Below are 24,328 nucleotides of genomic sequence, written 5' to 3'. Positions count from 1 at the left end.
TGTACAGATTTTGCACAAAGTGTAGTTTTTATTGCAGCAACATGCATGAGTGCTTGCAAAATTTAGCCAAGGCATTTTGATTTACAGGACAATAGATTTGTCTTGTTATCTCAGTTTTTAAAGGAGAAAGTTCTTCCTCCCCTGCTCCATTGATACAACCACTCAAATATTTTTCAGGGTGTGCACAATAAATGGAAATGGGTGCTCAACCTCTTCTGAAGTCCTTTGGGCAGAGTAAAGGGAGCAGGATATGGTATTTGCTTTAAAGTATTGTCAAATGCAAAATACATTTTAGGAAAAAACTAGGGAAAATATAAGGATTTGGATGCTGGACATCCTTTCCTTTCATCAACATCAGGAGCTATTATATCACTTTCCTGTAAGCTGAAATGGGAAAACCCAGGTGATGAATGGCTGAACTGCAGTTAAAAGACAAGGAAACACCTTATGCCAGAGGAGCAGGTAGCATTTACTTAAAAATCTTACAGCATGAGATAGGAAAAACCCTTTATTTTTCATCTGCCTGTCCTTTCCAGTTTTATGTTTCTTTCTTCTGTCTGGACCTCACAGAAAAATTTCCCCCTGCCTCTTTCTCTCATCCTTAACTAGTCTGAATGTCAAACCTTTTCACTAATCACATTGCTTTGGGTACTAATGAAGGCAAATAAATAATGCTTAACCTTTCTTAAAGAGATTTAGAGACTCTTCCAAAACCAATTAAGGCTTACATTTTTTGCAGGAATTAGCTAAAGTCATCATGCTAAATTTCCAAACTTGTCTAAGAAAAAAACCCATTAAAATTAGGGTTGGGGAAGGAGAAAGAAAAAGTTTGTCCCTCCTACAGTCTTAAAATCATCTAATTTTAAAGTATGTTATGAGTGGGAGAAAAAAGAAGAAAATAAATTAGGTGATGCATGTTGCACTTCATGCTCGCTTGAGAGAATGGGAGGGAATTTGCTGGATTTCACCACACTGGTGGCTTTTTCCTTTGTTTGTTTGTTTTTGGTTTGTTTTTTACCCCCTTTTTCGGTCCAGCAATTTTTTTTCCTGTCTGTTTGGCACATATTTCCAATTCAGATATCTTTTGAATGATGACTAACAACACCAGCAGTAAAAAAGCCTTGATTTTTCATAACATAAAACACAGAAGCACATCAAAACCAATCCAATTTGTCTGCAAAACTCGCAGATAAATCTTGCTGCCGTGACGTGTAGTTTTTGATCTGTTTATTATCCACATTCCTTCTCCTGTCAGTGTCTTCTCACCTGAAGAAACAATTCCTTTGCATGACACGGAAGTGGAAATATCACCCCAGTAATGGGACTGCGCTGACCCTCCCATGACCACATTACCTCTTGTGCGCTGGATTTATCACTGCACATCTTGCCCTTTTTGCTACTGTCAAAGAACATATGAAAGGACTTCATTTCCTGCCTCCTGCATGACATTGCACTCCTGTGCTTGCCTGTGATGTCTCCTCACAGCACCTTCATAAGCATCAATGCCATGAAATGTCAACAAAGGCTGATATGATCAGTCAGACTCTTCAGAAAAAGATCTTTGGGAACGTTTAACAAGGAGATCTCAAAGGTCACAGTCCAGTGTCCTGTGGCCTTAAAAAGCAGCAGATTTCAGACATATCAACCAAGCTGAGAAGTGTGAGTACGTGTGACCATAGATACTCATATACAGATCTCTACTCAAGTCCCATCTGAAAACAAAACAGCATCAAAACCAAAAATGTGCTGTTTTCATGATCTAGTTTTTAAAGCTTTTGTAAGGGAACTTATGCAAGCTTTGTTTCCTTGGCTATATTTTTTCCAAAAAAGAGAAAATTTTAAAAAAGTGGTCTCAGCTGGAAGCATGCCCTTAGCCATTAGAGTGCCAAAATGAATGCAGTATGTCAGCTCTGACAATCTGTCAGAAAGAGAGAAAAAAAAACAAAAAAAACCAAAAAAAACCCTTTCGTTCTAAGAATAAGATGTATTGAAAAGTTTTGCCCTAACATTGAAACAAACACTCCCCCTCTCCCCAGAAAACCTGGCCCAGAGTCTCAGCCAAGGGAAGCACCTCTCCTTTAATACAAGCAAGTCTCATCTCCTGAATAGCCAACCCACATTTCTTGACACAACCATCATTTTTTTAAAAATATATCCCTTGATTAGATTTGTATCCATTTGAACACCATAATAAATGAGTCATTCCAGACATCCCTCAAGAATAACAAGCATTATGTATTAATAATGTCATGCTGGCCATTAATTTTGATAACCACAGAATTTATGTTAGTGAACATACTTGATCTGTTGTTACAATGTTGTGTTTATTTATATGCAGGAGTTACAATGTGTTAGATGCCAGTTCCCATTATTTCACTGTTTCACAACTGTTCAGTATTTGACAGATGCATAATTTCACTCTTTAAAATACTAATTTTCTTTCTATAAATGAAGAATTGTGATGTTAGGTAATTTCTCTCATGTTTTGTTAATCTTAGATTATCAAGATATATTCAACAGTGCAAGTTACCCATAAGAAGTTGCTATTAAGTTTTCTAATTTGCAATCTAGTAAACTGAATGATGGAGAGACCACATTACACAGGTCATGAAGTGTTAAAACTCAGAGTAAAGAAAATAAAATCTTCAAACACCCTATAGTAGTAGCCTTATTTTGTGCCAATTGATTTTATATAACTCCTGTTAGGATATGATAACATAAAATGCATTTATTTGTAAACACAGACAAGTGAAATTGTGGTTAGACATTTCTGATTTGGAAATAACACTCATCAATTAATATAAATATTTTTAGTCTCTGAAATCATGAAGCAGTCTTCAAGTTGAAATACTTTGCTTCCTAGCTTGTAATAATCTCGAAAATAAGGGGCAACAGTATATCACAGAGTTGTAACAAAGCAACTGTGCTGACATTTCAGTCTTTTTTCAGAATTTTGCTCTCCTTTTCAAAAGCTTCAGAGGAAAACATGGTATTTTAAACAGTGAGGGAAGAAAGTCATATTGGAGCTTTTCTTAACAGTCTGGAATATTTTACTTCTCATGTTCTGTGTCTCCTGACACAGAGTCAGCACCCTGCACCCAGCAGCTCCTCACCTCAGTGCCATCTGTAAGACTCAAATCTTCCCATCTTCAACCTCTGCTCTTTCTCTGCAGAACTGGTGCCCTTTATCCACAGAAAAGAGAGACAGAACAGATCAATCATTAAAGCAGTGCTGTTGTGGGGCTGGTACAGAGAATAGCCAGGTGGACAACCTCAAAAGGAATTACCAACTGCTGTTTGCGTTTCCAGACAAAAATGAGAATTTGGCAGTTTTAGCTTTTGGCAGCCTTTTGTCTGATGGCCATTTGTTCCCTTTTCTGGTGCTCCATCTGCTCCCCCTGGTAGGATACACCGAAGAATCAACTGCAGGAATGTGCAGCTAAAGCTACCAATAAACACCCTGTAATATCCCCCATGCAGTAATACTTGGGGTTTGGAAACACTGCTATGGATTTCCTGTTATTAGTGCTGGGACAGCAGACAAGAAAAACTACCGGACATGAACTGTTCACTCAGCACAGCCAGCAAACAAGTGTAAGTCTGAAGTATATTTAAGGCTCAAGATTCCACTAAGACAGAAAGAAGCATCAAAACCAGACCTGTATTAGTGGAGATTTTACTGCTTTGGAGCACAATGAGAGACCCAGTTTCTAATCCCTGCAATGGCCTTGTCCAAAGCAGTCAGAGCCTCTCATGACCATGCCTGACTGCCCTCTCCTCTGCTCATCTTGAATTGTTCTTCAGCTGAACCACTCCAACAGGAAAATATAAATCCACCATCCTGAAAGGCACAATAATTTGTCATCCAGAGTCTCTCCTATTAGAGCCTAAGTAGGATGAGGAAGGAACAAAACTTGGGACTTCTGTATCTGGAATCCACAGATTTAAGACCATTTACTGTAAAAGGAAATACCATCCCCTGCAAACAGACTCTTCCATATTTCTGTAATGGGGACACCAGCGACTCACCACGGGTGACAGATTCTCAAGAGTTGACTGGGGAGGTGTTACTGAATTTCTGAGATTTGTCAGCTGTTCACCCTCCTCTCAGCATTTCCTCACTGACCAGCACCAGGCTTCTCACTGCCCAGACACTCCAGTGCCCCCAGGGCTGCACAGGCAAATTAACACCATTCCCCCTTCCCATCCTACACCTACATTTCAGGTGCCCCAACACCCAACTTCTGACCCTTTCTGACCCAAATTCAGAGTTATTCACTTCAGTTGAGAACTGGAATCTGCAGCTTTGAGAAAAGAGCCTGCCCAACATAACACAACTACATGTACATATTTTAGGTTTTCTTTATTTATAGTTTTAAATTCAAGAATTACACACTAGCCAACATTATTATATATTTACATGCTGAAACTGGCTGCAATAATTTTAAATTCAAGAAAATATCTCTTATGTGCTACTCATTTACAATCATCATTTTACTACCTCATATATCCCAGAGGTTAGCAGTCCTTTTGAGAAAGACATGAAGATCTGATGCAATGATATCCACTAGTATTTTGCATTTTCTAGCCATTGGAAAATGTGCATTATGTGCATATAAGAAAGGCTACAAGGTCATTAGTAAGGCTGATGATTACTACATTATGAAATAAATAGTACTAAGTAAAAGATAACTCAGAACTGTGCAAAGACAGTACTAACAGAACCATTTAAACACCCATGCCAATAAAAACGTGATAGAAGTCAAATCATAGGCAATTTGTCATAATTAATCATGTTTCAAATGTTCTTTTTGTCTTCAACTGAAAGTAACAGGACAGACCATGAACCATACAGCCTGGTGAGTATCTGCCAATGACAGGAACAGTGAAAACATACAAAATGCTATCAAACTGGAATAGATGACCTCATGTCTGAAAAACATTAAAAAAATACAACCCTTAGTATGAAAGTAGAGGTGAGATTTTTCATCATTTAAGTTTCATTTTTTTGTCAAAGCACTTACAAAGAAAATAATTTTATATTTATGAAATGCTAGTGTTGCATATTCTTGTAGAGATGATCTATTTCAATTTTATATAACGGATATTTAAATTATTAGTATTTTTACAAAGTAGAATAGGGCAGTCTTTTTGATCAACAACATTCCATTTGCTTCTTAAAAATTTAGACAAAGTTCCTAGTGCATTTTACTAAGCTTTACCTTTGGTGTTAAGCAGAGACTTTTTAGATTTCCCTTTTAAACAATTTCTGGAGTGAAGATTCTTTGGCTTTGGGGGACTATGCTATCTAACGACAGTCAAACATCCAGTTTTGGTTTTTTGTTTGGTTTTTTTTTTTTTTTTTAAAAGAAAATATAAGCCTACTATTAAATACCATAAGAGAGAGATTTCAGAATCAGACAGATGCAATATGCAGGCTTCTGTAATGAAATCGCCAACAGCTGAATTCTCACTTACCCTGGACACCTTCACCTCTCCTCTCACTGGAGCAACATCAAGATGCCTTTATTGTAAGTGAGAACCAGGCCCTGTTTGTTTTGGCTAATCTGAGCACTGAGTGCGTGGCCTGAACATTTTCACCATACAAAAGAATCAGCTGTGCCAATAGGAACGCTGCCACGGTGGCTATTTTACACTACAGCACTTCCTGTACTATTTTATATCTGGAGTCCAAATCTGTTTATGCAAAAGGGTGTTTAAATTACTCTGCTAGAGCACTGCAATTATTGTACTTAGTAAAAAAAAGTCACTGAACAAATACTGTATCTATCGACTGCTCATTTACAGCTTATTTAATTATTTACATAATTTTAGGACACATTAACCTAAACCATAAGTAGAATTAGCTTTTTGCCTTACCATAAAGTACAAATTAGAAGTTAAAAATGTTTAAGAAATCTGATAATATTTACACACGTTCAGCTTAAGTTATGGTTGCTCACATTGTATGTTCTATGTACACATAGCAAAATGTTTTGATCACTACTGATATAGTATTGTACCCTGGCCATCCCACCCTAGATTATTTTCTAGAAATAGTTACTATTTTTGCCTTTTATTTTCTTGGCTCCCTAAGGAATTTGTTGGTTTTGAAAACTCACTAGTGGACAATGCTGTTATAAAAAGAGAGAGAAGAAATAGGCAAGCAATGTGAGGACTAGTCTAATTCCAGATGCAAGGAGGTACAGTACTATCATCATGTCAAACAGTGCAATACTCCATACGAATCATAAGCATTGATCTGCTGATATAGAAATGCCCAGTTACCCTGTAGAGTAAGTTGTTTGGTTTTTTTCTAAATACATTAATCTTTTTTTTTCTCAAAAATATATTCATACACTGGTTGATGGTAGAAACAAAACTAGTATTAGCTTATTCCTTTAACACACCAACATGTGAATGTGTGTGCATATATATATATACTCAGCAGGTGTATATATACACACATATGTCCATACAGGCATTTGGGGGTATGTCCATATGCACATACAGTTGGAAAATGTTTCACATCTGTTCACCTATGTTTAGCACTGTGTTATAGGATTGGAACACTCTCTAATAATTATAGTGAAAATTAATTGAGGTTTAATTTAAATGCATGTTTTTCTGAAATAAATAGGATATTTTCCCCAGGTGTAAAACCTCCACTCATTTTTCTCTATGCATTGTGCTTTTGTACCTTACAGATTTTATGTCTTTTTTGTTAGAATGTAAGAACTCTCTGAAGAACTCTGCCACATGCTGTTATCTAGGACTCTGTTTTCCTCCCCTGGGAATGAGAAAAGAAATGGTCACAATGTCATTGCTTGAGTCTTTCTTCCCAGTCATTGAACTGCAATAGGATAGAAACATAACATTCCTTATGCAAACACAGAAACATGTTGCATGAATTTTCAGTTCTGAAAATGTGTATCATACTTACTAGCAGTCATGTACAGTATATATTTACAGATTGATCTCAAAGATTTCATTAAAACTGTGCCATGTTATAATTCCCCCATGAATTTCACAAAGATGAAAAACACCTTAATTGCTGGCTATTATGTCTAATAGAACAATAAAATGTGCAACTATAATTATATTACAAGTTTTATCTAAATTATTAACTTTGCTATTTCATTTATTGAAACCAACAACAATTAACACGGTTAAAAAGATCTAGAATATTCATTTTCGGTCAATTCTAAAGTAAAGTAAATTTATTCTAGTTTACCTGGAGGGTAGCACACACAGCAAACCCTGTTATCTCATGTATGTTGGCATCATTTCCCACTTTCACTCAAGTATCTCAGGAGTAAGTGCTTACCTTGGGCTCGAGTTATGCTTTTCCCTTGACAGTGCCTCGCCAGCCTTTCTCACCCCCATCTTTTTATATCACAGTGTTAAGCCTTAGTACAAAATGGTAGAATCTTTCTCTTTCACTAATTTTATACATCACATTAATAGCCAGAAGAACATAGTAAAAGCAAAAGTGCTCCTTCCCCACAGATAATTTATCTTTCCTAGTGACACCTGAGCAGAAACCAAACATTTTCTTTCACTCCCTGAACAGCAACATCAGAGAGTATTATGGCTTGTACTGTAGCTTCAGAAAAGTGAATGTGCAGTTCCAGGATTTGATCTCTGTGGTTTTTGTAATAGCTGAAGCAGTTACCAATGCAGAGAGTCAACATATTCCCTGTAAGGTTTTATATTTGATGTGTATCAACCACAGACAGGCTGTGAGCTCCCTGCAGTCACACTCTGCTTCTGTGAAACAATAAAAGGAGCTGTCAGCTATCTTTGAAATCAAAGAAAAGCTTGTACAGAAAAATACTATAAGACTGCTTTAATTTAGGATAATTAATATAATTTTTAAAGAACAGACTTTGAAGAGAAATACTGAATTTTGATATGCTCCATTTCTTAAAATTGGGAAAAAAATCCAACATAACTCACATCTATCAGCTGAAATCCCAAATGCATCTACAAAGGTTATTGTGTTATGCATGAAATGCAGTCAAAAATTAAGTATTTGAACAAAGAGCAAAATTTTGACTTGGAAAGTTAATCACATGAGGAAAACCTGTCTCTACATATTGCAGAGTCTGAGCCTGGAGGCAGTGTGTGAATGTACACAACTTCCTGGCAGGTAGGGTGTATTGCAAATCCCATCCCAGGCTCCAAAACTATCCTCTCTTATTTGACACAGAAATAAGCATATGAAGTGCTCAAAAAAAGTCAGAATATTTGCCTATTAGCTCCCAGAACTGTTCTGCAATTAGCGTCATTCACTGCCAAATGGAAGGGGGAGGAAACCCAACAATAAAACCACAAAAACTTGTAAGAAAACTACTCTTTTAAAGTAAGAACAAAAAATACTTTATGAAAAATATTCCAAAGAATTTTTTTTAGTGCCCTGAAAAAAGACTTATACTCTCTAGTTTCTTTCAAAATTTTGTACACAGATGAGAGGTAGTATGGATGCAACAGATGTGGCTTTTGCTTCTTGAAACATTGTGTAAAATAATATTGGGATCTGATCTAGTAAAAGCCATCAAAAATTTTTACTTTTTATACAGTTCTTATGACTGCTGTTTTCATTACAAAAAATAAAAGTTCCACAGTGGAATAGGTGACAATTTTTTTTGTCTAAATTATTTTTTTCTATTCTCTTTTCCCTGTAAAAACAAAGGTCAATGGAATGGAATACTCAATCTTTTAATCCAAAAAGTTTCCCAAAGAAAAAATGAAATTTTCTAATTTTCAATGGAAATCACCCAAAAGCAGGAAACATTCAAGAGTGTACTTAAACCCTTAAAGTGATGACTATGAATTTCTTTCCTTTAGAACAGTGCATTAAGGAAAAGAAAAAGTGAAATGGTATTGCCATGGTAATCCAGACTGAGAAAACACCCTGTCAGTACCTCTTGTACAGAAATACATATGCTCAGATCTCGACTGCTGAAAGAGGTACAGAACCTTTAACCAACAGCAGGAAGCATAATGCTTGAAAGATGAAAACCTGGAAGAAATCACACAACTCCACATGACTATTTCAGACTAAGCTGTGTACAATGACAACATTCATCTGCACTGTGTATATACATGTATATAGGTACACACACACACTTTAATGTATATGTAGCCTCCTGTCTCCTTGCCCCTGCACCCTGTAATTGCTCTCTCACTCTCCCAGCCCTAGAGAAAGGCAGGGCACCGCTGGTTTCCTTCAGCCATCTGCAGAATTACTATTTGGGCAATCAATTTTGGCACTTTGGACAGATTCCCTTTCCCCAACACAACCCAGGAGCATCTACCCATTCAGTGCTGATGCATTTTTATACTGTCCCTACATTCCTCTACAAACACAGTCACTGTGACTGTGAGCATATGTTCTCTCTTTAAAATACAAACAAACTAGTGCTTCTTGCTTCAGCTTCTGTGCAAACACCCCAACCCCAATATTATCAGTCAAAGGCTCAGTTCTTTCAATAAATAAAAGGAAATACCTGAATATGGTTGGGAAACCTCTGACCATCATCATCTTGGAAAGATGATAGGCACTACTTGTTTTCAAGTTTACACATTTAAAAAGTAAAGTGTATGTGTTCCATAAGCGTGATAACTTTGTACACTCTCTTAAGTGTATATGCATGCCTTGGATATGTACTTTCCCTAGAATGGAAATTCTAGAAATCCCTAGAATACAGCTGTTGAAATTAAAACTTGTTTCTCAAATGCTGCTCTACAATTTGTACCACTAAACTCAAATGGCCATTAAAAAAAAGAAGAAAAAAAAGAAAAAAAAAAAAAAAGAGAGAGAAGTGATTTTCAAAACCCAATTTGCCTTTACACTCAAAATGCACTTATATTTTGATAAGGGGATATGTCCATACTGCAACTTAACATATATACGGTTTAGCAGATACAACCAAAACATAAAAACAGACCATAGAGTGGGCCAGCAACTAAGGTGTTTTAAAATAATTTTTTGTCCTGAATAGAATTTTTCCAAGTCCCACTTTTGGCTGTACAACCGATTTGAAGAGAAATCCAGTTCTTGCTTCCTGCGTGGCTTTGTTTCTTAGTTCACATAGTAAAGCCAATAGACGATGTTGAAGAAGGAAAAAACCACGGGGAAGAATATGCGAGACCATCGATCTATGGCATTGACATCAGTCAAGTCAGGGATGGTGATTTTCAGCTGGGAAGCACGTCTCCTTAGCCTGCTTTTCTTCTGTGCCACGTGTCGCTCCAGGGCGTTGCGGCCGAAGCTGTGTCGAGGCAATCCAGCTTTTCGGTACTGGATGCTGGAAGTGTCATAGGCCAGCATTGTGCTCCTAGGGTCCCCAAGCCCCATCACAGCCTCCGAGGCAGCCATCTCATTTTTGATTTCAAGCGTGCTCAACAAAATATTTTCGTGTGGATCCATCTGTAAGAAAGCAGGAAAGCAGATTTAGCGGGAGAGAAAGGAAGGCCGGCCAGCTGCAAACTGAAGCCATGCTGATAAAGGGCCACATCTAACGTTACTAATTTATTGGATGGCAGCCTAAAAGACTCTAAGCATAGCTGTGATCATGTTTATAATCATTTATTTGTGAGCTCAGGGAGAACTAGGGCCAGTATAGTATAATGTAATAAATGGTATTTCCCTAGACCCGATGTTCAGCAAGCACAAGCAATACCTGGGAACAGAGAACACGCTCAGCTCCTGAAAGTGGGATTCTGCCACTGAGTAGGATATCTGGGGAAAATATTGAACTTTTCAGGGCTTTTGGAAGGAAATTGAATGGGAAAGGATCTGCTTTGTTTTGTTCTTTCTTCTTTCAAATGAAAGCTTTCGCTCTGAGACAAACATTCACTATTCATGGGCTCTCTCTGCCTCTGTGAATGAGGCACAGAGCACAGCACATGAGAATGCACATTTTAGGTCCCCATATTCCAAACAGGAGTGCTAGTTACTTGGGGAAAGGCAGTGATCCACCTATATAGTCTAACTACAGCTATGTGGAAACTCCATGCCCCAGTAGTAATAAATTTCATAAATACAGTGCATGCTGTAATAGCATGCTGCTGTAATAGCAGAGATCTGCAATTTCAAGCAAGGAAAAAGATATGCAGAATGTAATCACATCAAATGTACACTGAACAGTTGTTTCAATGGGTAGATTTAGCTACTATGCATTCTTTAAAGGCAATTCAGTGAAAAAAAGAATAAAGCAACAATGTAGAGAAACCCCTTAGACAATCAAGAGGATTTCAAAGATAAGGAACTAAATTCCACTCTTAGGCAATCTGGAGAAGATCTGGAGTGTGGTAGGAGATTTTAAAAACAATCCATTTATACAAAACCAATAAAAGTTATTTAGGAAGTTCTAATTCTTCTCAGCCTTTCCTCTAAGCATGTATTTTGAATTGTGTGATAACAGATTATAATTAACTAAAAGTACTTAAAAACAATAACAACTAATGAAAAGCTAATTACACTAAATTAGTGATGGTAGTGCAGATGTACTCTGGGCCAAATAAGAGAAAAAACTGTCCCAGACCTCCTTTAAGAATAACTCATCCACATTATTCATTTATCATGTACAGAATATATTCTATAATTATTACCCACAGTGAAAAAACTGTGACTTGTGTGGATTTCTATACAATAACAGGGTATTAGTCTATTCTGTAATATTCAGAAACTAGCCTTCAGCAGCAGGTACCTCTCTGCATTGCCCAGTGCAGACTGTATTTGCCATTATTAAAGCCCCTATGTGATATTTACCATGGCAAGATGAGAGAACTGGGTTTAAACCAGTTCCTTTTTAGTAGCACCCCCTGCACAGTGTTATGAACTGTGAGAAGTCAGACACTCACAAAGGTACTTTGGACCTACTGAAACACTGTTATTTGAGTGATTACATCTGTTCAAGTGATGCACAAAAACTAGTGTTGCTCAGATGACAGATTTCCCTCAGTTTTTTCCACCAGTCCATGTGAGTTTGCACCCCTCTAGTTTCATTATATTTTAGTTATAAATCAAATATCATGACTCAATGTGAATAAGAGAAAATCTTTCATTTTTGTTAGCTTATCATCAAAGCCACATGAAATTTTTGAAATTCCTAGTGTGTTAGGGAAATCAATCTTTACTTGAAAAGCACTGTAAAAATGGGAAAGTTGAGTTGGAACTCAAGAAAAATTCCTTTAAGAACTCTCTGGCATGGTGAGGGAACACTCCTTCTATCTAGGAAGACCATCAAATCAGTTCTCATGTGCATTGGACAAAACTAAGGTAAAAGTAGTATTCCAACAGAAACATGTATCTGCAAAATCTTTCAAATACATCCATGAAACTTCTCATGCTCATTTCAAACATTATTTTCTAATGAGTGTATTTATTTGGAAAATTATTTTGTGATTTTTGGGCAAAAAGGAAAAGGGACTAATTTTTGTTATTAGATCTCAGACCAATCACTCCCCCTGACCAATCTCAGGGCCTTAAAAATAAAACAATTAATTACAGGCACTTGACATTCTTTGATCCCAAAATGCCTAATATCACAAGAGGTATGTTTCCTACATGAGGGGTGCAAAGTCATTTGGAAACTCCATTTTCTATATTTTCATATGACCTCAAGAAAAGAAGTTTTAGTTCCAGTGACATCAGGGGAAGTTTGATATAACATCCACTAATGTAATGGGTTTACCCCTTAGCCCAGAGCCTGGGTTATTTTCACCTCAATGTTGTGCATTCTAGGATACTATTTTTGGAAAGATTTTAGTGCCAACAATTTTTTTTCACATCTTAAATCTTCTTAGGATGAATCTACTTTAAGCATTTTATCCTTTTGATCTGCAATGATATTAGAAATTTGAGTGCTCTTTACATATTTGCATACATTCTATGCAACACACATGCAAGAAAGGCTATTTTAGTCTGCTAGAGTTAGACACAGACATGTTTCAGCAACATGATATCACTCTAGTCAACTTTTTTTCTTAATGCAGCAAAGTGCTGCAGATGTCTGATAATTTTGGAAGCAGTTAGTAAGATTAGTGATGCTGGGCAGAAAAAACATTAAGCAATATTTTAAACTATCTTCTAGGGAAAAATGTCTTCTTCTGTACAGAACACACTCATATCAGAGTTGAAGCACAGCATTTTTCAATATTTGAAGACTTTTTCAGAAGAAATAATGCAAAATACAATAAATATTAGTGATGGGTGAATCTTCTTCAAGTGTTACAATACCCAGGTAAACACCACAAAGTTCAGCTGTTTCTTGAGCACTAATTTTACCTTCCTGCATCTGGAATAATGAATTTATCACACAAATGAATGCATTTTTTGTGATATTTTGAATTTCCAACCCAAAGGAACAGGAAGGGAAGGGAAGGGAAGGGAAGGGAAGGGAAGGGAAGGGAAGGGAAGGGAAGGGAAGGGAAGGGAAGGGAAGGGAAGGGAAGGGAAGGGAAGGGAAGGGAAGGGAAGGGAAGGGAAGGGAAGGGAAGGGAAGGGAAGGGAAGGGAAGGGAAGGGAAGGGAAGGGAAGGGAAGGGAAGGGAAGGGAAGGGAAGGGGGGAGGAAGGAAGGAGGGAAGGAAGGAGGGAAGAAAAGGAAGGAAGGAAGGAAGGAAGGAAGGAAGGAAGGAAGGAAGGAAGGAAGGAAGGAAGGAAGGAAGGAAGGAAGGAAGGAATCTAACTCTTCAACCTTTGTCAAAAGGTTCACTGTCACATTAGAGAGAGCTGGGAATGTTTTTTCCACCAAGGAGATTCACCCAACTCTAACTAAAACATGCTTTTGTAACAAAGTGACATCTGAGATAGAATGACAGTGACCTACATTTATTGTAAACAGCACCACCCATTCAAAAGGATCCCAAAGCGCTTTACAAGCATCAGAAAGAAGAACCACTTCACTTCCCAGTGAAGCACAATCACCTCTGAGGTGAAATGTGGTGACTGACAGTGCAGAACAACACACTTTATTTTAGTCGAGGAAATGGAGAATGTTGTAGCCAATTGAAACTATGGGGTGGGTGAGTGGTGGTGGGGAATGTTGGGTAAGCAGAACAGTTACATAAATTGATATTTGGCCAGGTGCTTGGGGTTGAGATGACCACGCTATAAAAAAGTGCCATGGGATCTTTAATGACCATAACTGGTCAAGACCTGAATTTTACGTTTCTGAGGATAAAAACATTAGAAAACAATGAAAGATACCTTTGTTGAATACATTTCTGGACAATGATATGTGCCAATTATTCTTCTGTCCTGTAAGTTAATAAAATCAAGACCAGTTTCCTTAGAGATAAGGCAGCTATTATCTTTCATTTAAAATTAAAGCACTGTAGGATAATAGTAGGACAAGTAATTAAAATATATAGGGACCTCTAAGCCAACAATTAGCATAGGTACATTCTGGCTTCAGAGGTACTATTACTGCCTTGCTCTGCTCCTCAAGGTAACATAATGTTGTGATGTAATGTATTTTTTCCAACTGGTCATTTGACCAAGGAAGATATGATGATATGAAAACAATTATTAAAATTATTTTGGGGGGAAAGTAAGTGTAAAAGTGGTTTCAAAAGGAGGTGGAGGAAGGTTAAAAAGATCTCTCGGTGCTGAAGGATTGTTCAACCATAGAACTGGACTCTTTATGGTGAACAGGAGAGCTCAAACTTAATGGAGAAATTCCCAGGACAAGAAAGGAAGGGAGGATGAAGATGAAGAAAAAGCAGCAGCAAGTACTATGGAAATAAAAGGTGAGGCAGAAGTGGAGGAGAAATGACCAGAGCTCAGCAACCATGCAAGACACTGGTTTTTTATAAATCAATCTTAAATATGAACGACAAAATATATGATGAAAATGATTCGTTATAGGTCCAGGTCAAATGGAAGAAAATCTGACTCTGGAGCCTTGAAAGCGGCCATGACTTTTTTGATGGTCTCAAACAAAGGGTATACAGAGGAAAGCATAGAATTGTTACCATTATATATTCTCCCTGACACCTAGAAACTCCAAAATGATGGCTTTCTTGAGGAATTCCTCTTACAATAATACATTAGCAACTGTAAAACACAAGGAAATTACAACTCCCACACACATTCATAAGGAATCCTCCAAGGATGATCGGACCTCTGAAATGATTAATTTTCAGTAAATCAGTTCCTTGGTGATTATGCTCTGCTGTTCTTCCAGACACAGCTTTATAATACAAGAGCAATTTATACTGATGAATTGAAAAGATAAAACATTGACACTTCTCCTTTCTCATACAGTGTTAATTTTCACCTGTACTCTTCAACTACAGGCAGGATCTGATGGCTCCTTTTATGGTGGAGTGGATCAGAAACTGTGTATAAAATAGACAGTAGGGATGGAATTCCTGATAGAAAAACCTTTGAAACAAAACAGCTGTAAATTGAAAAGAACTATATTTTTTTAAGTTGAGCTCAATTTACTACCAGTATTGCAGTTACTGTTTATGAAACCAGGCTAGGATGCATTGTTGTATGCCTGATCTGGGTCAGACTGTAAAGAGTGCAGTTAGAGGACAGGAAAACTATAACTTCAGGTTGCTTCACCTGGTTTCAGGACAGAAAATTCAGAGAAACTCTGCAAATTACTGAAGGATTTTCTTCAGGTTCTTCACCTTCTAAAGACTAAAAATCTAAGCACACCCTGCCTCCCACAAGAAACATGTAAGAATTTAAAAAAAAAAAAAAAAAAAAAAAGAGGATGAGGAAAAAATACAAGATCTGAACATAGAGCTTTAACATTGCTCTGAATACTTGTAAATCAACTTCTAGATATCCATTTTTACCTTCTGATATATGTGACTTCTTGATCATGCTCTTTAGTAACGCATCAATAACTTGCAAGTATTGTAGGATTCTAGATAAATGGTTGAAGACATAACTTCCTGTTGGTATGCATTACTTAAACATGGGATTCTGTACATAAGGCACTGAAGAATGAGTGCCCAGATAAAATGTGAGAGGGTAAAGCATCTTTGGCTTGATGGCATTTTAATAAAAACCCATGAAATACGAACATGTTCAAACTGCTGCACAGAATCCAATAAGCTTGATGTTTATATCAATGTCTTCTCAAACACAATTTTCAGCAACAATTTTTCTTACTACTGAGACATTTAGGAGGAAGCAAAGGCAGGTGACAGAAGACTTCTGGGGTAGCAATTAGCAACAGCTTAAATCCTACTGTTTTACAAGAACCAAGGTGTTAGGCAATCCAGATTCTTAGTAATACTGCTCTGATGAAGTTTTTTTTTTTTTTGTTTTTTTTTTTTTTTTTTTAATATCATCACATTTACAAGTATACAATTAATTTTCTTGAAGATAATATAAATGAAGAACACATCAGCAAGAACCTGCATTTAAGAGGTGCTCACTTCTATGTATGATTAATAAAATCAAATTTTCATCAAACCTTCATGACAGTTATAAGTCTCCCATTATGGTGTCTTACAAAATACAAATAAGTAGATATACCTAGCACCAAAAATCTACTACAGAAACAGAGAAAAATTGGTTATATAGGAAAGTGTCATGAAAGACGAAAAAATGCATTGAACATACGATTATCATCACCACAACTGGCAAAATTTCTAGGGTATGTTTTGGATATAGTTATGGTTTTGAAATATGATCTAGATGGTAAAAATAAGGTTGTTAAGTTGCTCCTCTAGAACAGCTACTGTAAAATATACTAAAGATGTTATTTTTCTTGTTGAAGCCAAAAATATAATGCGCAAAGAACTATATAGCACATCCTTGTCACGGGAGTGGGTGGACTGAATGGCAGTCTACCAGTTTCATCCATCTGACCATGATATACTCACTTGTCAACAGATTTAGGCTTGTGGTTTTGGGGAAGACATAATTCTTGGGCCCAGCCCAAAGACAAACATGTTCAGAGACAGCAAGAGGTCCAAGGATAAAACTCTGGAGAGAAACTGCAACTAATTCAACAACAATAACAAAATTAAAAGAAAATTCCTGAGATTTTTTTTATGGAAAAATCACTGAGAAGATTTTGCTACAAAGAAAAGAAAGATAAATTTCTAACATTTTATAACAAATGTCCAAATTAAAAAAGATCCAGAAAAGTATTTCCTATGATCATGTTCAGTGCTGATTTAGAATCCTGAAACAGAGACAATTTCATACCTATAGATCGTGCAAAGCTTAGAGGACTAGTCCTGACAATATTAAAGTGAAAAATCGGCTTTAAAATTATTAAAAAAAGAAGAAAAAAGCTGACTAAATTAAAATGTTCCTGCACTTGTACACTGATAGTCTGTTTTTTGGGGGGAGAGTCTAACATTCTGTCACTCATTTCAAAATGAGTGACAAGAATGAAGAAACTTTCTCACCAAGATATGGTTAGTCATTTAAAATCTGTTTCTGAGTAAATTTCTGTATATAGAAAATACATACCAATATTATGTATACTTTAAAAAATGTATTATACTTTAATTGTTTTTATGTATGTGTTAATTCTAGGGAAATTAAAACTGGATTATAGTTTTCTTCATGACGTGGTGGCCTTTTTTGTCTGTACATTTCAATCAAACTTGAGTTCAGTTCGTTAAACATATTATATTTTGAATACTTATAAAATACATGGATGGAAAGTGGTCAAAAACCCTATTACACGAAAAAAATCATAATGATTTAGGCTCTATGACCTTTACGGCTGCATTCTTCAGGCCACAAGTGTTGAGTTTCTGACAACCACATTACCAGAACACGGAGCTTGTTTTGAGAACATGAGCAAGGACAGGTATGTAGAGCTTTCTGCACAGCTGTAAGATGCATTAAGTTCAGGGAGAATTCTTGACATTTTTTACATGAAGAAAATTATATTCAAGTCTCTAACCCTTCTTAAAAGAGGAACAGAGACATAAGAATAAAAAAAAGACATAGAATTCCATGTTCCAGTAAAACCTTTTATCATTACAGAAGTAGTCTTAAAACTAGTTTCTAAGGAGTAAAAAAGGTATTAGATATTATTCACATACAGGCATATATTTTCTCTATATTCACATATTTGAGTTTAGGCATAATCCTACCTAGTGTTTTCCTAAGCTACACAAAACCAGCTCCTGGTGTCCATCTTTCTCCATATGCCAAGTTTGGGAAAGCAGTGGAACCCAAAATAATTTGTAACTAAGTGAATTTACCAAGAAACCTAAGTCCTCATAGGTTGGCTTGACTGTTTCACTAAATTAGCACTTTTAAGCAATACAAACCCTAACATGCCTTAAAAAAAGAAAAAGTAAGTATTCAATCTCTGCATGTCTAAATGGATGCCTTCTAATGGATGGAGTCTTTAGAATGTGTTCTTGTGTAAGTAAAGAGACTAACAAATGGTCACTATAACAACATTATAATAATATTTTTCCCACTTAGTGACATCCAAGTGTACATAATCCAGTGATCTCAAAATCCATGAGCACAACTAGGTTACCTTCTCTAGCATATATTACTTGCAGTTACAACTTTTATTTTGGATAGAAATTTTCCAGCTCCTGGCTGCTGAATTAAACCTTCACAAACTTTAGATGTGTTTCAGAAAATCAATTAACCAAATTCCCTCGCCAGACATACCTCCTGGACTGCAGCTACATACATTTCTTCTACTTCACTGTAGATAATTTGTCTTTTTTTGTGTCTTGTTTCTTCACAACTTGATATAACGACCTAAGCTGCACTAAGGGATTCTTTAATGAACTAAAAATTGTTTTCACCCCTGTGCTCAGGGTCACAGGCTGTAGATGCAATACAAAAGCTAAGGGGAGAATGTGCTTTAAACAAGTGTACAGGCACTGGTCTTACATTAATTAAATATGGCATTCAAAGGAGTGCAAGTGGAGAAAAAAAAGCCTCATGTAGTTGACTTGACCTTTATTCAGATGTCATGTGGAATACCAGCACAGATCGTGGAAAAATCACCTTCTGACTGCTTCTGCAAAGTGCTGTGAGCTAAAACTGGGACCTCAAATTTCACTCCTATCCAAACTCCAGTTTGACAAAACACAAAGAGGCTGGCCAAACACCCCGTGCATTGCTGACTGCTTCACATGCAAGTTGTTTCTTGAGTATGCATGACTGTAAATTTACGAGAAAAGTCAAGCTATTATAACCCATGCCTACTTTATTACAAACTCTTCAGTAAACTGCCGTGTAAGGAATACTTTCTGATCCTGAGTCAACAATCAGTCCTCATGCAGCTTTACCTGTACTGCAAACAAAAGGAAAACTCTCCTTGGAGAGAAAGAAAGAGGATGAATTCTTTCACTGACATCTGGACAGTGGCAGCATTAGCTCCAGCAATATAAAGCAGTAAGGATTTGAGACTGAAATTTTAAGAGCTTCCTGTTGCCTTAGAGTTTTAATATCCTGTTCAGTTTATTAACCAAGTCTGTGCATATAACCAGTTTAAAAATCCTCTTTTTACCGAAAGCTTTTACATCTTATTGTAAACACGTTATATGTGCCCACTCATGTTTTATACTAGAAATACCTCTAGTCCATAGGGTACAAAATGCCATTCTATGTAATACGTACTGACTGGTTTTAGGTGCCTTTGCAATAGTTTCTTCTTCCTGAAGATGCATTTTATCGTTTCTTCAGATAGAAATGAACAAATATTCCTATGAACTGAAAAGGCCAGCGGCAAGCCAGCAGTAAATCAGTGGGGAAATAAAGGCATTAGCCAAGCCTAATTATTTTGGAGCATTGCTTTGGAGCAAGGTCTATTATCTCGGGCCTACAGCCCTGCTAATGCATCTTCACACCACAGCCTGAAAATTGAAGAGAGTGACCTTGTCTACTGAAAGCCATCACAAGCTGCAAAAAGCCACAGGTGCAGATCAGTGCATTCACTTTGGCTCAGGTTAACACACTCCTTCATCTAATCCACCCCTCCTTTTCTAGAGACATCTATGGATATGACAGAGAAAAAAGAAATACACAGGCTCTTCCAGTTATTCTCTAGTAAAGTGGTGAAAAGAAGTTTTGGAGCTGTCATGGGAAATGTCAGGTAGCACACCAGCACCTGAGCTGACTGTGTCATTTCCAAGTGTGCTGCTGTAATGGCATTACTCATGCTGTGAGGGCATTTCTGGTACAACTGACTAGAAAGTTCTCAGTCTCCCTGCTCCAAGAGCACCCATACATCAGATAATGAATCTGAAAGTAGGCATCTGGGGAAGGAGGATGCTGTGGGAGCCCCATTTCCCTGCTAGATTGCACAACTTTCAGTCCATCCTCAGCCTACCAGTTGTGTAGCTAAAATAATTAGGTGTATTCACTTGTGAAACAGGAAATTTCATGCCCTTATTTCTCCCAAAGCTCTGATAACACAATGGAGTTCCTTTAGAGTGAAAGATCTGGGGAAAACTATTTAACTTGTCCAGCTAACCTTGGTCAGATTCCTTTCCTTGGTCAAAAAGCTGTAGGGAAAAAACCCCAAAAAATCAAAAAAACCCACAAAAAACCTAGCAGCTGAGACATCTTGAAGGGAGAGAAAGTTACCAAGTGCATCTGAGGGCAGGTTAAGCTCCTATTTGTTGTTGGCTTGCCATCTCACCTCCTTTAGCAGCCCTGTGCTAATCCAGATATAACAACAGTGGGCCAGGAGGGCAATGAATTGCAAAGATATCTGTATTTGTTTAAACCTTCTTAGCTCCCTAAGCCCTTCATTAATTTTTCGAGAACACTTCTATTGTATTCAAATCTATTAATATGTGTTTAAACTCATGATCATATTGACATTCCACGTTCTCGGTACCCAAATTTTGGATTGAAAAATGCCATTATTCTGACAGCTTTCCTTGTTCATGATTTGCTCTATGAGCAGCAATGCTCTGTCTCTTTCAGGTGTGCTGACTGAATAGCTTATGTAATACAAAGAGGTCTGAGTAAAGAAAGAATTACTCACTGTTTTAAAAATACGCTCAGTGTATTTTAAAAAGTGTTTGTGTTCAGAAAATAAACCTTATCTAAACATGCTAGCAATGTCACTTTACATTTATTTAAAGAAAATGACTGAATAAATCTGTATAAACAGTTTTACAAAGCATTGCATAATACGCTGACATTTTTCCCCTCTTTCCCAGAGGGGAATTGCTGTGTTACTGCTCACAATAACAGAGTATGATTGCAAAATTAAAGGTAGTTTTATTTATGTGATTTATGTTACCATGTACTTCAAGTATATTGCCTGTGCATTGGAGCATTGTCTGTGTTTTATGTAAGTTGGAAACATGTAGACTTTAATGATTACTGCAACTGCATCCAATCTAAAAGTACATCTAAGTATTTACATGTATTTTACATTATGCAAAACATAATGCTGCTTCTGTGAAGTGGCAATCAAATTATTTGGAAGAACATAGCTAAAAAATTCTATATAAGGAATGTTAATTTGCAATAATTAACTCTTATAAACCTAGATGATTTAACCATAAAGAAAAAATTAAATAATTTAGAAATAACTTAAAACACTACCTGGATGACCTACAGGTAAGAATTAGAAAAATAGAAATGGAAGAAAGGTGCAACAAATCATTATGTGGTAATGCCTCTGAAAGGTTTGAAATCTGAGTTGAAAAAAGGAAGTATCATATCCTGTTTCTAGGTAATATCCTAGTAAGAAAACTATAGTGATGTTGAAGAAAAGACTGACCAGGAGCTCCTTAAAGAGACAAATCTGTGGCTCTTCCTTTAATGAGAGTCTTCACGTAAGAAGTGCTCCCAACACTCACAGTGACTATCACCTCTGCTGCCTGACACGTTTCAGCCTCTGATGCTGTGGAAGAGGATGGCACAGAGCTGCCATCCATGGGAATCACCTCTGGTCAAACATTCATATGGCAAGAACCACTCCCTTACAGAGGAAGAAGAGTCATCCTCTCATTTACCATGGTCTTTAAAGTGACAGTCCTCGTTTTACCACTCTAATGGAGGTTTTCTGATCTATCCAGAATAACAAATGTAGATTTAATTGATATTGAAAAGCATTTTCACCCTACTTACTCCTTGAGAGTAGTAAATTTATGTACATAGTAGTTTGGATCAAATGAGTCAGATGAGCAACTGTAGAAAAACCAGCAATAGAATCCAATAGATGTAACAGCAGCTTATGCAGCTGGTTGGCAGGAAATTTAGTAACATAGGAAAATATAGAACATGGCAGGTGATCAGACAGCAAATGTCTAGAAGACATATCAAACTCATCACAATGATTTAGATGGGCTTGCTGATGCTGACCAGAGTTCCAAGATGGAAACATCCAGGGTAAAATCATTAGAAACAACAAATTAAGAGTGAATTTAAAAAGTCTTGACAAGGCAAAAGATGATGAGTTAGAGTAAAGGAATAAACTGCTAAACACAGCTTGAGAAGTTTCGAGAGTGGAATGATGATACTCACAGACATTTTTATCTGAACTCACTGCAAAGAAAATCAAGCAAGTCCAGTATGATTTTAAAAGTCTATGGCAATGTATCTGCTGGTAACCAAGTCTGAGTCTTGAGTTTTTGTTCTTTTAAATTTCTACATGATTTTATTACTCAAGTTTCAGTATCCAAGAAGTAAATCAAGATATTTGCCCAATTCTTCTCTGCCTTTCCATTACCCCAAACAGGATCAACAGTCTTTGAAAATGGAGTACATCTTATATAATGATTCAGACTAGATATATGGAATATTATTTTTTTTTAATAAGAATGGTGAAATAGTGGAAGAGGTAGCCCAAAGAGCTGGTGGATGCCCCATCCCTGGCAACAGGGATCCAAGGACACATTGGATGGTGCCCTGAGCAACCTGATCTAGCTGAAGATGACACTGCTCATTGAAATGAGGTTGGAGTAGGTGACCTTTAAAGGTTCCTTCTGACTCAAACTACTCCACAATTTAAACAAAAAAACAAAACCAGAACAACCCCCAAACTACTATATTTTGCATATGATATAAATATGATATGAAATTTAAATAAAGATTTGGCCACAGTTTCATCTGGAATAGCCCTGGAGAAGGTCTGCAGCCAGCCTGATGGAGTTCACTCAAATGGAAAAAACAGGACACCTGAGTCCCCAAATCTCCAAGAGATTGCAATGGATTCAGCAGATATCACAGTCATGAAAAAAAGCTTCTGTTGCACACTGTGTTGTAGGCTCTCTCATATCTTCTGAATAACATCAGGCAAAAATAGAGACATTACCAATGCCTATGTCCACCCTGGAATCTGTCCATGAAAGAGAATTCAACAGCATAAAGGGAGCATGAATTCACTTCTCCTTTGACTTTGCAAGCAGTTGTGGATCAGTGGACTGATCAGCACTTCTCCTTTCGACACCCTCTGCTGATTGAAAATTGTATGAGATTATTACCAAACAAGAGTGTTGGAACTGCAAGAAAGCTATTGCAGATTTTCTGGTCTATAAAGTATAAGCAAGGATGCTGTGCTACAAAGAGCAGCTTCAATAATGATTTATCCACCTGTTTTACAGGGTCAATGCTGAATGCAGTAATAGAAGTTGTTTTGTGTGGAAGTTTTCATCTTCATGATGTGAGGTTTATTCCTTCTGGCGTCACTCCTCTCTCCTATAGTATCTGATTCTGATGAATTCATAATATTGCACATAGTGACTCAAGAGGAATCTTGTAATATCACAAAAGAACACTTATACCTTGTAAAATCAGACCTTCACTATTGGAGCCCAGTTAAAGATGGAGTGTTTGTGTGATCCCATTTCTAAAATATGTCGGGATTTATGAAAAACTGTTTCTGAACTAATTTTGGCAGTTCAGATCCCTTTTTGATTCTTATAAATGAAAATAATTACATAATATTTGTCTCCCTTTAATAGATAAAATATTCAGGTCCATTAAATATTAATATGTTTTCTCGCTGCTGGTCAAACAACAAGAACAGCTGTCAGCTCCTTCCCTTCTCCCAGAGCAGTCTCTGTGCAGTAGGACAAGTTCTCTGATCCTCTCCGATTTGATTCCCTGTCATTGTTTAAAGGATTGCAAACCTGATGACCAGATGAGAGTGGATACCAGAGCAGAACTGCCACAGAATGTTAACCATGTTGGCCTAGTATATTAACTCAAAGGCTCAGTATAAAAAAAAAATATACAAATCATGTAAAGCTGTTACTTGTGTTCCACAGTATACCTTGTGTCAATCCTGTAAGCTGGTAAATTTCTGCAGCAGTCATTGAAATTAATTTACTCTGCCCAGAGAATTGGATTAGCATACCACTTAGTGCTTTCAAATTCTTCTTCATGATCAG

At 36.9% G+C, this 24,328-nt stretch overlaps 1 protein-coding gene across 2 annotated transcripts in view; it reads right to left on the bottom strand.

Moving 5' to 3' along the window:
• Nucleotides 1-4,329: 4,329 nt before the first annotated feature.
• LOC136367401 (gamma-aminobutyric acid receptor subunit beta-2) overlaps nt 4,330-24,328 on the bottom strand; it is a 93,664-nt gene continuing 73,665 nt past the window's right edge. Inside the window, exons 6-7 of one of the 2 annotated variants that reach the window (XM_066328963.1) lie at nt 14,220-14,270; nt 4,330-10,435 (exon numbers count right to left, since the gene is read on the bottom strand). In XM_066328963.1, coding sequence (XP_066185060.1) covers nt 10,088-10,435; nt 14,220-14,270 — 399 coding nt within the window. In that variant the 3' untranslated portion in view covers nt 4,330-10,087. The remainder of the gene's footprint in view (nt 10,436-14,219; nt 14,271-24,328) is intronic. The other variant, XM_066328964.1, reaches the window with a different exon arrangement.

The sequence above is a fragment of the Sylvia atricapilla genome, chromosome 14 (genome assembly GCF_009819655.1).
Source record: "Sylvia atricapilla isolate bSylAtr1 chromosome 14, bSylAtr1.pri, whole genome shotgun sequence".
Lineage (NCBI taxonomy): Eukaryota > Metazoa > Chordata > Aves > Passeriformes > Sylviidae > Sylvia > Sylvia atricapilla.
The sequence above is the reverse complement of the archived record's forward strand: the minus strand, read 5'-3'. Positions and strand labels throughout refer to the sequence as shown.